The sequence below is a fragment of the Colossoma macropomum genome, unplaced genomic scaffold (assembly GCF_904425465.1).
Source record: "Colossoma macropomum unplaced genomic scaffold, Colossoma_macropomum, whole genome shotgun sequence".
NCBI classification, from domain to species: domain Eukaryota; kingdom Metazoa; phylum Chordata; class Actinopteri; order Characiformes; family Serrasalmidae; genus Colossoma; species Colossoma macropomum.
The window spans coordinates 27,946,138-27,961,647 of NW_023494799.1; the positions used below are offsets into that span (position 1 = coordinate 27,946,138).

At 38.0% G+C, this 15,510-nt stretch overlaps 1 protein-coding gene across 1 annotated transcript in view; it reads left to right on the plus strand.

The window, feature by feature from the left end:
- The window catches only part of ttll7 (tubulin tyrosine ligase-like family, member 7), a 103,445-nt gene that overhangs the window by 11,736 nt on the left and 76,199 nt on the right, over positions 1–15,510 (plus strand). Inside the window, exons 2-6 of the mRNA XM_036586999.1 lie at positions 1,192–1,509; positions 3,759–3,890; positions 8,655–8,776; positions 14,656–14,723; positions 14,864–15,022. Coding sequence (XP_036442892.1) covers positions 1,485–1,509; positions 3,759–3,890; positions 8,655–8,776; positions 14,656–14,723; positions 14,864–15,022 — 506 coding nt within the window. The 5' untranslated portion in view covers positions 1,192–1,484. The remainder of the gene's footprint in view (positions 1–1,191; positions 1,510–3,758; positions 3,891–8,654; positions 8,777–14,655; positions 14,724–14,863; positions 15,023–15,510) is intronic.

A 15,510-nucleotide genomic window follows, 5' to 3' on the forward strand; every position in this document is an offset into this window, starting at 1 on the left:
CAGACTATTATAATCTAAGCTAATATCTTGACTATTGCAGCTCATTTTTCCCTGTGGTCTGTAATTGTGCTGCTATTTTGTAATTTAAAAACACCTCTGTCCATCTTTTCAATGGTTTACTTGTATCCCTTTATGAAGTACTTTCAGATTTTGAAAATGAAAAGTGCTGTATAAATAAAGATGTATTACTTGTTATTATTATCATCAAATGATCAAATGATCAACAATCAAATGGTAATTTTTTTTTTATAATACATGCAGTTGTTCAGTGTTCTAGAAGTACTGACAATACCCTTGATATACTCAGAGCAGATTGTGATGTAACTGACCATGGTAAAGACAGAATATTGTCATATTGTCGTCCCCTACTTTGCTGTGTAAATAACTTTGTATGTCTTTAATTTCGAACAAGACTGTTTTTTCATACACATCCCATACATTGAAAAACAAGTTAAATGAATGAATGAAATGTTACATCAACATAATTACTATGTGTAAGTACTTAATAAACGTTTTTAATTTAAGTTGATTTAGCAGATTTCATTTGTGTGTAACTGCTGTACATATTTGACTCAACATTTTTTCAGCATGAATGTGGAGGGTACATAGAAGAGCATTTCAGAAATGTACCACTAGAGGTCAGTGTTGTCCAATGCATTTCATGCAGAAGACTAATGGTCTAAAATAATTATATTTCAAATTAAATTTTGAACCAGGTCCAAATATCAGGATAAAGGATACTGAGACAAACAAACTCTCAACATGTCATGCAAGACCATCACAATTTATGACACAGATTGCAGTCCTACAAAGAGAGCCGCGCAGCCTGAAAAATGCAAAACCAAAGCTCTTCATTAGAGCGGCCGCATTAATGTTTCATTTGACAGACGGAAGACAGAAAGTTGTCATCTGCTCTTAACAACTGCTGAAATCCTCAGTCAAGTGCTGCAGCTCCGGTCGACACCCGTCAGTGTCAGAGGGCGATCAGCCAGGCGAGACCGCCCGTGTCAGGTTGACTGATATGTTTCAGAACAGCTCGAGCAGCGCATCAAACACCAGTCTGGCCATTGCACTTGCCCCCTCCATCCCAAAGTTTCACTTGCCTCTGTAAACGCAACCAATGTGTTATCTCTCTCTCTGTCTCTCTCTCTCTCTTCCTCGCTGATGCTCTTTTTCTCTCACTCTCAACAGACACCTCGTCCATCCATCTGTCCGTCCTTATAAATGCACTGTGGCTACGCTGTCTGGGAGAAGAAGCCCCGACCCCCCTTCCCTCCTTCCTCTTCCTCCCCCCTTCCCTTCCCTCCTCCAGCAGAGAGTGAGAGAGAGAGCCGGACGAAGACGGACAGTGAGGGCCTGATGATCCTGCGGCCCACTGGTCAAAATTCCACACACACAGGGCAGACAAAGTAGACCTGTGCAGAGCTGTGCTGGCCAGTCCCAGAGGCCTGGCAGAGGAGAGCTGTGACCCGCCCGCCCCTGAGATGCCCTCGCTCCCCAATGATGGAGGTGAGTGTGGACAGTGTGGGGAAAAATCTAACAAAATGATACTTTTTTTAGTATTTTTGTCGTGTTTTGCACTATAAAACAGAAATACATGAGCACAGGTGGATACCAACAATAACAAAGAACAGACATTTAAAAAATGGTAAAGCAAAAGTAATAAATAATTAAAAATGAAAGTAAACAAAATAAAAAGAGAGAAAAAGAGGCAGGGAGAGTCTACAATCGCATGCATAGAAAGGCTTAAGCGCTTAAGCAAATTGAAACACCTTTTCAAGCCTTTTAAGCCTGTTTTAGAGGAGGTCCCTCAGTTGAACTATGCATTTTTACTGGTGGAATGGCCACTAGGGAGCCTGCAAAAAGAGGCTACACACGTTTATCTGAACAATAACTGTGGTTTTACTTGTGAAAACTCTTTGTAATATTTACGTTATTCACACTATAACATAAATGTAAAGAAAGTAACTCTTGTAGTGAAAAAGTAGTTGATGTTTGAGCTAATTAGAAAAACACACGTTTGGTTCCAGATTTTTCCTTGATACACCCAGGCACTGTATAAATTTGTTAAATTCTATCAACAGAACACGTGATTTACAGAACACATCATTTAATTTCATGAAGATTAGGTAGTTACTACAATACTGGGCTGCCAGTAGGGAGAGATTTGAAAAGAGTTAAATGAATATATTAACATACATAAAATCAAAGTTACATATTGGTATATATGAATGCTGTTTATTTTTTACTAATTATTATTATTTTCATTTATTATATTATTGTTATTATTATTATTGTTGTTGTTGTTGTTGTTATTTTAAATGTTTGTTGGAGCAGAAATGCTTACTGTTCACATAAATAGCTTTTTAAACATCATTTTCTCAGGTGCCTATAACTTTTGCTCAGTGTTGTATAACATTGTATTCAGTTCTGCTAAAGTTTGCAGATTGGAACAGACAAATTACATGAGCAAAACACATTTAAAAAAGGTTATAAAAACCTATGACTGTAATTTATGATTGATTTCTTTTTTAATTTAATATGTTTGCAAAATAAACAATTTAAAAGAAATAGAGTAAAAAGTAAACAGAGTAACTGAGTAAAATAGTTATGACATAATGAACTGACATCCAGTCAGCTACTTGTTACTATAATGTTTAATATGCAGTTAATATTTACTGGTTGTCTTTTTATAATTGGTGTAAATCTGTCTTTTTTATATACATGCAGTTGATCTGTGCTCTAGAATCATGTAGTTATTATATATGGTGCTCCAGAATTACATACTGATCATATACAGTGCTACTGAATTACATACCTATTATGTACAGTGTTCCAGAATTACATACTGATTATATACAGTGTTCCAGAATTATATACTGATTATATAGTGTTCCAGAATTATATATTGATTATATGCAGTGCTCCAGAATTACATACTGATTATATACAGTGCTACTGAATTACATAGTGATTATATACAGTGTTCCAGAATTACATACTGATTATATACAGTGTTCCAGAAGTATATACTGATTATATACGGTGCTACTGAATTACATAGTGATTATATACAGTGTTCCAGAATTATATACTGATTATATACAGTGTTCCAGAATTATATATTGATTATGTACAGCGCTCCAGAATTATATACCAATTATTTACAGTGCTCCAGAATTATATACTGATTTTATACAGTGTTCCAGAATTATATACTGATTATATACAGTGTTCCAGAATTATATATTGATTATGTACAGCGCTCCAGAATTATATACCAATTATTTACAGTGCTCCAGAATTATATACTGATTTTATACAGTGCTCCAGAATTATATACTGATTTTATAAAGTGCTCCAGAACTATATACTAATTATATACCGTGTTTCAGAATTATACACTGTATTATATACTGTACTCAGAAAAGTGTACTGTGATGTAATTTATCACAATAACGACATATTGTCATATTGCCAAGAGTGACGCTCTCCTCCAGGTCTGACATGGATCATTAGTTCACAGCAGCCAAAGAGAGAAGAGGGGAGGCTAAACCAGTGCAAAGCCCTGACAATTCATACGCAGGCTGAATGATAAGAGAAGGTCATCTTCAGCAGAAAGGAGCCTTCTGTTTTTCTCTCTTCTGTCATTTGCATTCACATTGGTTCCAGATGTGATGCCAGCAGCAGGCTGTGAATTGTGAACTCACCTCTTTGCCCCTATTCTGTTACTAATATCATGACTGGATTTTCCACAGAAGATCAAAGGACGTCCCCCGTGAATGTGCCGTCTGCGCTGTCCAATCAGAACGGCGTGAAGAGGAAGGTGCGCACCAAGAAGAAGAAAGGCGTCATCACCGCCAATGTGGCAGGAACCAAATATGAGATTGGTACGAAAGCCAAGCCAACCTTTCAGCCTTTCTGCAGTTTATTTTTAGTAAAAACACTTACACTGATTTTCCACTGATTGTCCTCATCATGTGTTTTAAAACAAATTTGCTTCAAATGTAGTCCATCAGCCAAGTCATGTTTGGTGTGAGAAGTTTCTTTAGTTTTGCACTGGAGCCAACAATGTGGCTACAAGTAATGGAAGTTTATACCCCACCACCTAATGTTGTGCAAACTGAAGGTCTAAATCACACTTTTGCCAAAAATCACATTGAACTGTTGAGTAATCTCAAACAGACTTGTTTATGTGGTTTCTGTATGACACACAGTCTCACTGTTGGTTTTTTAAAGTAAGTTTTTAAAGTAAGTCAACACGTCCTCTACGGAGAACAGAATTAAATATTGCATATTTCTGCATTTTTAGGTCCCATTTGTTTACTGAGTTTATTTCTTTACAGTAAGTTCAATTTAGCAAATAAACTGTAATTGTGCACCAAAAATTGGTGTCCAAATGTTGCACAACATCATCAGGATAGGTGTACAGTGTAGAGACAATAGGCCATCATTAGATCACCAACAAATAAAATAAAGGACAAAATAATTTATTATGATAAAATGAAATAAAAAGCTGTCCTGAAGTACGTTTAAATCCCTCTTTAACTAATTTACTTAACAAACAGTGCTTTTGAACAACATTCCAAATGTTTTTTTTAGTCTTGATAAACTTTCTATACTGTTTACACGCTTTGTAGTGCTTATGTAGTAGGATGTTAGCTTCGCCTGTTTAGGCCTTAAACTTTATTTTAATGCTGCAACTATCAATTATTTTCATTGTCAAATCTCATTTCGAATTGTATATTTTCACTGCTCCCCATTAAACGGATAAAAACAAGTAGATGTCCCAGGAATTTGCATTGTATTTTCTTTTCTGAATATTTTAGTTTAGTTTAGAATTTATCAAATTGTATTGAATAATTGTTCAGCCTTTACTCTTCACATAGACAATGTCACATATACCATATTGAACATACAACAATACTTTACAAATAAAATAAAGATTTGGATACACTAAACTGTATTTTCTGAATCATATCACTGTTTATTTTCCACACATTCTCATGAGTGTGGACCTTGTTTACCTCAGTTCTTACATCATACTGCTGACTCCAGCATGGCAAATTAAAAAACGCCTTAAAGTAGTGAAAGTAGGGAATAATAAAAAAGTATTGAGGAAAAATAAAACAGGGAGTAATGCAGGATAAATCTGTTAAATGTGGGATGTGGGTTGTGAGAATCCAAACGTGAAATATGAACCCGAGCGATGCACATTTGGAAAGTGATGTCCGCGAAGTCAGTTCCCATTAGGTTCATACAAATATTTCAAGCGTTAGACGAGACACGCTCAAGCATTTACGTCCTCACTGAAGTGCAGTGCAATGGTATTTGCCATTGTTCTTGGTTGCATAGCAAGCATAGACTGTTTCTGTGTAGCCGCAGTGAGTATAATTACACCACTGTAAGATTTAGCAGACATTGTGCCTGCTTTAAGGTGTGAAAGCATTTTTTTTCTACCACCATAGTAGTTAGTTATTTGCATGTCATGTTCATGCCCTTTTCACAGGACTCGCTGCGGCTGTTTCCTTAAGCACATCGGCACATAAACAAACAAAGATTTACCCATCAGCACTGTCATGTCCCTCGACATAGCGCTAATTGGACTTTAAAGTGTTTTAGTCTAAGTGGTAATGACACAATGAGGTTTATCAGCTGAATGAGGTTTATATTGCAGCAGCAGAGATCACATTACAACCAAAACAGGTTTTAGCACTAACATTCCTGGGCTAATTGGCTAATTGAGCCAAACATCGGTTCGAAATAGCACTTTAACTGCCATGAACAATTGAGGTTGAAGCAAGGAATAATTTTTTTGAGGCAAAGGTGTGATTACACAACATTAGCTGTAGCATCTTTAAGGTTGTGGAGGACTGGAGAAATAACTAATACCCTGTTTCGTTAGGGCATATGAATTTTTCATTAGTGGCTTAATAATGAATAGTCATTGGATTAATGTCCAAATTTGTACGCCACCTATCTCAGGCTTTCAGCTACCATCGGGATTTGAATACATTATAGGCCATTCATTTATCTCTTTGAAAAAGGCATTTCTGCAGGCTACATGGCACCTGGTGCTTTGGTGGTAAATACAGTTTTTGAACATTTCATCCACAAGAACTAATGCTCTCGCAGCTACAGTCACACTGCTTGCACGTATAATGGAGGGTCATCCATGTACATGATGGAATTGCTGAAACATGTTATTGTTTTTAGTATTTACATATGGAAATGTTTCTGATTACACTTCAGTCCAAAAGCAGTCAGATATATGCAGATTCCACAACAGTATGTACACAGATCAGGCATAACATTATGACCACCTCCTTGTTTCTACGCTCATTGTTCATTTCATCAGCTCCACTTACTATATAGGTGCACTATATAGTAATTACAGACTGTAGTCCATCTGTTTCTCTGCATACTTTGTTAGCCCCTGTTCTTCAGTGGTCAGGACCCCCATGGACCCTCACAGAGCAGGTACTATTTGGTTGGTGGATCATTCTCAGCACTGCAGTAACACTGATGTGGTGTTGGTGTGTTTGTGTGTGTTGCGCTGGTCTGAGTGGATCAGACACAGCAGTGCTGCTGGAGTTTTTAAACACCTCAGTGTCACTCCTGGACTGAGAGTAGTCCACCAACCAAAAATTTCCAACCAACAGCGTCCTGTGGGCAGCGTCCTGTGACCACTGATGAAGGACTAGAGGATGACCAATACAAACTGTGCAGCAGCAGATGAGCTATTGTCTCTGACTTTACATCTACAAGGTGGACCAACAAGGTAGGAGTGTCTAATAGAGTGGACAGTGAGTGGACACAGTGTTTAAAAATTCTAGCAGCACTGCTGTGTCTGATCCACTCGTACCAGCGCAACACTTAGTGTTACTGCAGCGCTGAGAATGATCCACCACCCAAATAGTACCTGCTCTATGAGGGTCCATGGGTGTCCTGACCACTGAAGAACAGGGTAAAAGGGGGCTAACAAAGTATGCAGAGAAACCGATGGACTACAGTCTGTAATTGTAGAACTATAAAGTGCACCTATATAGTAAGTGGAGCTGATAAAATGGACAGTGAGCATAGAAACAAGCAGGTGCCATAATGTTATGCCTGATCAGTGTATATACCTGACAAAAGACTGAGTGGTAGACTCAATTCCAGGACATTATTGGGATACTTTTGCTGGTAATGTTCAAGTTTTAGGTCATTCAGACATGCAGCATTTAAACAGTACATTGCAGCGGTACAAGCGTGAACGCCCAACAACTCTTTTATTTCTGAATCATATACAAAAACACATTCCCAAAAAGTGTTTCTCTTGTGAAAACTGAAAACTCAAACACAAAAATTTCATCTTTAGAATCGTATACAAAGTACACTACTGTAGCATCTTCTCTTGTGAAACTAAACTGTTAGCTGACATAACAGAATTCGCAGTTAGCATTCTCCTCCAAACGTGTTGAACTGTTCAATGATGTTGCGTTAGCAGCATCTGGTAAAGATGCAGTGACGATCCATGTATCTCAGAAGAAGCATGTTCTAACCTTCACCCTTGAAACTTGGTAGCAATATGTGGTATGGAGAACTTGTTAATGGGCAGAAATTGACCTGGATTTATCACTGGTTTTGTGAAATGTGTGAGGACTGTTATTGTTCTTCAAAATAACGTTTGGGCAACAGTTTACTGAGTAGCAGCAGTTGTAAGGCTACGTGACGCTTAGATAAGTCTTTCGTGACCACTGATGTAAACAAACAAACATTTATAAAGGCTTATTCCAACAAGTTTCAGTTGTCATAAAGGCTGCTTTTGTAAATTTTGATATCATTTCACCTCAGCACATGATGCTTGTAGGAATAAACCGTATTACATATTGATAAAGTTGTCTTTAAAGGCTTCTGTGGATGTTGTGTAGCCTTATGAATGTTGCACTTCAGTAAGGTGTTACCCATTTTTGTCAGTTGTTTGTTTAGTTTTTCAGTTTTTGCAAAGAAACATGGCAAGATGTAATCAGCTGTCTAATTCAGCTGTCATTTTAACCCATTTTTACAGTCGATGTAAAATGCAATTTCTGACTGCTTTGGAAGGCCCTCGATTAAACTATGCATTTTTTTTCCTTCAGTAATGTTGATTGAATACATTCAGATGGAAATATGTATGATTTGCAAAACCAGAAGCAAACCTTTGTCTTTGTTTTTGAACAATAGAAAAGAAAAAACTGTAGGTGTGGTGTCCGTTGTATCTCAGCATGGCCTTTTTGTGGAGAGGTGTAAGATTTTCCACAGCAGGAAGTCTCATCGCTCCCCTTTACCCATCATTGCTCGTTAGCAGCTCAATACAGAGTCACATTTCAGACACAGAGAGCCAACAGTGTCCTAGTTAATAACAGAGTCAACAAAGTTACAGAGGAAAATTTTATCTGATATAAATTCAAAATGTTTGAGTCAACTTCTGATCAGCTGACAGAATGGCCACTGGGGGGACTGCAGAAAAAAGCTGAATAAAATGTTTAGTTATTGCCAACTTACAAAGAAAACATGCTCATTTATTAAAAACATTTTGAAAAATTAGTTGTCCCGAAACTTTTGACAGGCAGGGAAAATGAACCTATGTTAACATAACATGATTTTGGTTGACGTGAGGTTTTTTCTTGCAGTTCGTATTGCTATCGGGGAGATTTCCTTCCATAAAACCCGAGACGAGGACGAAACAGCTAACCTCATCTGGAACGACTCCGCCGTACAGCATGAGAAAATCGCTGAGCTCAGGAACTACCAGGTACAGTTCCATCTGCACACGTCCACACGTCAGCTGGAAACAGGCTCGAGTAAAACAAGGCTAAGGAGGGGAAGTCAAATAGACCTTGAAGGTCATGTTAAATTCACCTATAACATGTAGCCTCTCTGATTGTGAAGTGCAGTGTCACTTGAGGTAAAGTGAGAGCACACTATGTGCGTGTATGAGTGCGTGCATGTGTTTGAAGGTCAGCTCAACTGGGAGCTCAGCGCCATGAGGTCCAGATGATTCATGGCTGGAGTTTTCACCATTCTGTGCACACTCTGCACACTAGGGCTGCAAAATATAGCATTTGCTAATGGCTTATCTCAGTATTGGCCTTTGTGATATTGATACTGCGTATGACTGCAATATGCAAATGAATACTACAACCAATCTCAATGTTTTAACTGTGTTGTGAGCATCTTGTCCAATCACAGTTCCTTAAATCTAGGTCCACAGGTCTATATCTTTCTATCTTAAGTGTTTGTAATTAGGGATGCAACAAATATACAACAATATTAGAAAATTCAATAATTAAATTTTTCAAAATCGGAAAAGCCATTTGAATCACTGATATTTGCCTCTTTTATGAACCCATGCTTAGGGCTAAAAAATGAATCGTTTTTATATCTAAATTGCAATTTAAAGGACTGCAGGTTTCAAATCACAAGAGCTGCAATTTTAATTATATCCAGTATAATCAACAACATTACCTTAACAAGGTTAAAGTGGGGACAGTTAACCCAATAATGCTCAGCTTGGGAACAGCCTGTATTTGAGTGGACCAGTGAGAAGTAACTATGTGCTGCATGCAGAATAACCACCGCTGACTGGCCCTCTGGCACACTGTATGCTCAGTGTGCAAGCATTAAGTTTCAAGTGGATATGCTTCTTGGCCTGTGGCTACTCGCATAAAGCGTTAAAAGTATTTAGCTTAAGTTAAATGCCTACGGGATAAATTTAAAACAGCAACTTTAAATGTGATTTGTACATCTGTCAGAAACGGAAGTGCTTAAACTTAATTGTAGAGTCCCAAACCCAATTTATAAGTATGGACATTTTTTTCAATTTCCATCTGAACATTTCCCTGGAAAGAGTTTCTGGAGGTCACTTAAGGTAAGTGAAAACTTAGGGCAGAATTCAATTTAGATGTTTTATGCAAAAGGCCACTGGACCTTAATTTTTAGAAAATAATTGCAATTTCCATCACAGTTGCAATATTTGTCAAAAAATCGCGATTAGATATTTTCCCCAAAATCGCTGATGCTTATCCCCTGGGGAAACATATGTTTGTTTATCAAGCCAAATGCCAAGTTAGCGTGTCAAAGGTAGCATACAGTTGGCAGCTCTGCACCTCCGACTCATCTCAGATTGAAATTTGGCACAGCTCTCACAATTCGAAGTGACGGCACGGTCTTAACTCTGGGTGAAGTCCAAATAAGTTTCCCACTGCCCTGGATTGCTACCTAGCTGGCATGGTCTCAGTTGCATTTGTTATAGAGAATAAATAATAGGGTTCAGGCTAGCTGTCTATAGCAGTAAGAAAAAATATCCAGACTGCACCGGTCGTTAAAGCCAGCATAGTGGAGTTTAGCGCATCCTCTGATATGAGGTGGTTTTGAGCACCATAAAAACCTTGATCATTGCCCAGTTCTCCAAACTTGCGCAAAAAGTTTTTATTTGCAAAATGGTGGTTAAAAAGTGGCTCACTGCTGTTCAGACAGAGCCAATAACTTGATGAGGGTTGCCATACTGGGCAGAATCCCTGGTTTAGCATTTTACAGTGGAAATAATTGTTTATCAGTGATGTTATTTTTTAATACCTTGTAGTTTTTTACTTACATTGTAATGAGAAGGAAAATAAATTAATCAGATTTATGCAACAGAGAATGATATTATTATTAATATCAATATTAGTAATAATAAAACTCAACAATATTTATAAAACTTTTTCATTCTCTAATTAAAGTGAAGCATCCTTTGAGCTTTTCTTGTTCTTCTAGAATACTTGAATATTGAGGTAATTTGATTGAACATTCAAAAATGAAAATATTGAATCGTTTTGTTTGATCAAAGCATTCATATAATCCAACAAAAGTAAATTATTTAGGTCAAATTAATCCAAGCCAATGCCATTGTTGATTCAGCAATGTGCTTTTAATATACATTGCATGCCGTATTGTAATTACAGTATGTAGCAGTATGATCACAATACTAGCATGTTGTCCATATGCAGAGTGAAGGAGATGGTTCTCTGACTCTGTGTAGGTAGATGACCTCTCAGAGCCGCAGCGCTGTCAGCCTGCCCTGCCCAAGTGCCAGTCACTCTGAACCGTTCAGACGCTGTGCTTTAACCGTGGTCAGAGTGATGAAGAGGGCATGCAGCTGCAGATGGTCAGCAAAGCACTAGTTCAGCAAAGAGTCATATTCATATAGTTTTCTGCTTAACTCGAATGCATTTAGTCAACCACCACATGTTTGGTGTCTGAACATTACTTTTATACTTTTACACTAGAGCTACAAAGCAAGTGTGACATATGGAAATGTTTGGACAAACGGATATAAAAAAAAAAAACTGATGTCAGTGCCATCATTCCGACAAATCAAATAAATAATACATCTACCAAACTACAATGCAAACATTAATGCTAAAGACAATAAAAGTGATTTCAGAAATGAATAAAACAAAAAAATACTGTCCAAATGCCAACATTTTGACTTGATACCCTGTCAAAAGAAAATAGTAATGGCTTCTATGACAGCAGGGAAGAAAGCAATTTTGAAATTTCATGCATAACTGAGCGAGCACTTAAGATCTACATTCTTGGTCTGTTTTATGGATATCCTGGTACCGAAACGGGCCGCTGCCAGATAGAATCGAGCAAGGACTGATGCTGTGGTCGCTTGGTCAGTTGTCAGAAAAGTTTGGGACAGGACCTTGTCTGGCTTATTTATTATTATTATTATTTAATTGTGCGTCTTTATGTATGTCTAATTATCTGCTGGGTTGTTCGTGCTGATCCTGAGCCCCAGTCCGAGTACCGTATTATGCTATTAATAACTACAGGCTACAGGTTTAAGGATGCATAAGAAATAACTAGTTATATTGTTATAATATTGAAGCTCAGTGCTGGTTGACAGTGTAGATAAATGAAAGTTTTAGCTTGTGTACAAATGATTCCACTTACGGCATGCTGTAAAATCCTCCCATGCCCTGTTAGTGTGTGGTTTAAAGATGTGATGTGGGAGTCTTTAACAGCTGCTATGTGACTGCTCCACTGTCTTTTAATTGTTTTTAAAGATAGGAGGCAAGTACTTAGATAGCTGAGCTTTTAGCAGCTTTTCAGCGTGGTTTTATATACATTTAATTACTTCTTAGCTTAATTGCTTAACCTAAAATAGGTCTTTGATCAAATGAAATCCATATTATGTTTTCCAAATTCCATTTTATGTTTTCCCATTTTCCTTATGTTTTCTTGAATTTTTCTCATATTCAGATTTTTGGATGTTTACTATAAGAAAGCATGTTTAAATAACACAAACAGTGGCACTTTCAATTCATTTCATTGAAACTGCTTAATAATGTAACAGTTACAGCAAGAAATGATCAGGTCATAAATGACTTTTATAAGTGAATGAATTCATTTATAACTCACTTGCTCACTCAAGTTTAGCAGACTATAAATTCTCCACTGGGGACACCACTAGCATGCATAGTCATTGTGTGCATCAGTGAAGTGGAAGAGACAGGCAGGAACCCACACCAGTTCTCTCCAATGCACATGTTTTTTTAGTCTGTTTTGGTTTAATTTTGGGAGTGTATGAAGTTAAAAACCTGAAACATGCCCTACATAAGTATACAAATGCAGAGCATATTCATTGCCTCTGTAGTTTGACAACAATTGTTTGGTCAGTCAGAGGAAGGATCCTTACTAGCTGGACACTGTGATGTGCATAGAAGCATGACATGATTTCCAGAAAGAAGAGTTTTCACTAGAAGAACAACAAATGTAAACATAATGGCCCTTATTCATCAAAGTTGCGTACAGTCAAATATGACTAACAAATAAGCACATGTAGATTTCACCAACAGATTAGTTATTCATCAGGTTTATCTTGGTCTTTAAAATCAAACTAAACGTCTGGTAGAAGTGCTTTTAACTCTGAGTGTAATATTTTACCAGCCTGAAAAATACCTGATTTGCAGTGAATCAAAATCAAATCAAATCAAAACCATTGTCAATAACATCAACATTATGAGCAACAATAGAAAATAACAATGGTAATACAAATAACTTTGCATGCTGCATTCCTTGTACTGAAGTGTTTGTTCTTTTTACATGTGCACTGTGCATATAAACAAATGCTGCTATTACAAATTCCAATGATTTTTGCTTGATACTACTAATACATGAAATAACTGCCTTTCTAAAAATACAAAACAGCTTATCTAGTACAGCAGGAGCCCATATGCTGCATATTATCCCAGTGTTTTGTGAAACTACTCAATCACATCACTTTATCTGAAAAAAAGCCTATAATATTTTGTTCATTTTACATTTTTATTCTTTTCAATCATTGGAATTTTAACACTACAAAGCTGTTTAACCTCTGGCCAGTAGAAGGGGTGGCAGTGCACCAAAAACTCTGCCTATTGAGGCAACCATTGGCTCATGAACTACTGAATGCTTTTGTTTTATTGGCTCACTTTTGAAACATCTGCGTGAATTAGGGTGTGCTTCATGTAAATTGTATGCATGTGAGGGCAAATTGAGGCGTGCCAGTTGTAAATGAAATGCAAATGGGGTACTCATACACAGGAGCTTGTTTTCACACACTGAAGCAGATTCACTAGTTGTGCCCAATTCATTGCTTGATTCATCGTCATAGGACAGTTTACTGGATCAGATGTGGAGTTGTCTGTATGTCATTCAGGATGGTCAAATGTATAATGTGGATGGTATAAAGACAAATTACACAAAATATTAATATTTATATGTTCATAGAAACAGTTTCCTCCAAATCTCTATCCATTTGAATGTTCTCATAGAGCCCTTCTCATGGTCTTTGAATGACAAGTAAGATTTTTGCGTCACTTTTCTGTCACTTTGGCCCAAGTTTGGTCCTCATAAAGCCGCTCAATGCAGCTGCTGTAGTCAGCAGACTTCCCCTTGGCGATGAGAATTCCCTTCCTCAGTTTCACATATCATAGGATTATAGGACGAAAGAAAAATACTCCAAACAATTGGGTTTGATTTTCGCGCTCGTGACATCCTTCTCGCGCGCCGTGGTGCTCTCAGCATTCTTTCTGTTGAGCGTTTCCAGTCAGCCCCCGTCCTCATTATGGCTGTCTCATCCGGATAATCACAGATTCCTTTCACACTTGCTAAAATGCACATTCTTGGCTTTTCTCCCCCTCCTCCTTTCCTGTGATTTGCTCTGAAAGTTTGCTGTCAAGCTGCAGTTCATACGGGCCTAATTAACGGCCCTGTTCAGGCTCATTTGCTCAAAGAATACAGAAAAACCCACTTTTTATACTCCTTCCCTTCTCCCCCTCGTTGCATTCAAGCAATTCATTCATCTGTCACTACCTACAATTGCAGGGGCTCTGATGCAGAACCAATTACTTTGGCCCTTGGAGTCGAGATTGATCGTCTTTTTTTGCGTTTTAAATTAAAAATGATGTGGTAAACTAAATAAGGGTTAAGAAAGGTCCTGCAATCACCTTTTGTTTTGAGTCTGTAATTGGGCATAAATGTCAGAACATAGTAGTCTCACTTCAAGTTTTTGGCTTTAATGTGCTTCCTTTTTTCCTCTTCTTGGAGGTGAACTTTGAAATGCCCTCTAACTATTATTATTTTCCTCATGTCTTCCCTTAGAGAATTAACCATTTCCCGGGGATGGGGGAGATCTGTCGGAAAGACTGTCTGGCGAGGAACATGGCCAAGTAAGTTGTTCTCACCTTAAGGAAAAAAGTAGCTTTACTTTGCACATAACTATCCTAACAACTGATTAGCAACTTATTTGCCATCAACATGGATATTCAGAGACTGTTTCTCTTACCTTTTTTCCATCTCTTCTGGTCAGGATGATTAAAATCCAGCCTCAGGAATACAGCTTCATCCCCAAAACCTGGATCTTCCCAGCTGAGTACACTCAGTTCCAGAACTACGTGAAGGAGCTGAGACGCAAGCGTAAGCAGAAGACGTTCATCGTCAAGCCTGCCAACGGAGCTATGGGTCACGGGTAGGTCACTGGCCCTGCGGCCAGGCGCTAGTGTGTGGCTCTTCCAGTGCATGACCACGTTCCCCTTTGGCCCCGGTGTGAAAGATGGCCGCTGACATAAGCTGCCGTGGAAATGCCTCGTGAGCTGCGGCTAAATGGCATCGTTTAGTACAAAGACGAAAGCGATTCGTACGCTGGAACTCATTTTAATTTCACCTCTCTTCCATAAATCGGCGCCAAGGGCGCATTCTCCGACGGGTCATACTTTCCTCAAGGTCCCGGTTAGTGATTATGTAGTCACACGTAGTACCTGAGAGTCCTGGGGTGACTATAAATAGATTACAAATAGAGTTTGTGCTCTCTGTCTGCCACTACTACTGTCCCTTTTTCTCTGTGTCTCTGTGTCTGTCTATCTGTCTCTTCTTCTCTCTGTGTTTCCCTCTGTCTCACTTATTTCACACATTGATACAAGGACTTGGTGCCAGATTCACGGAAGTGTCTTAGAAAGA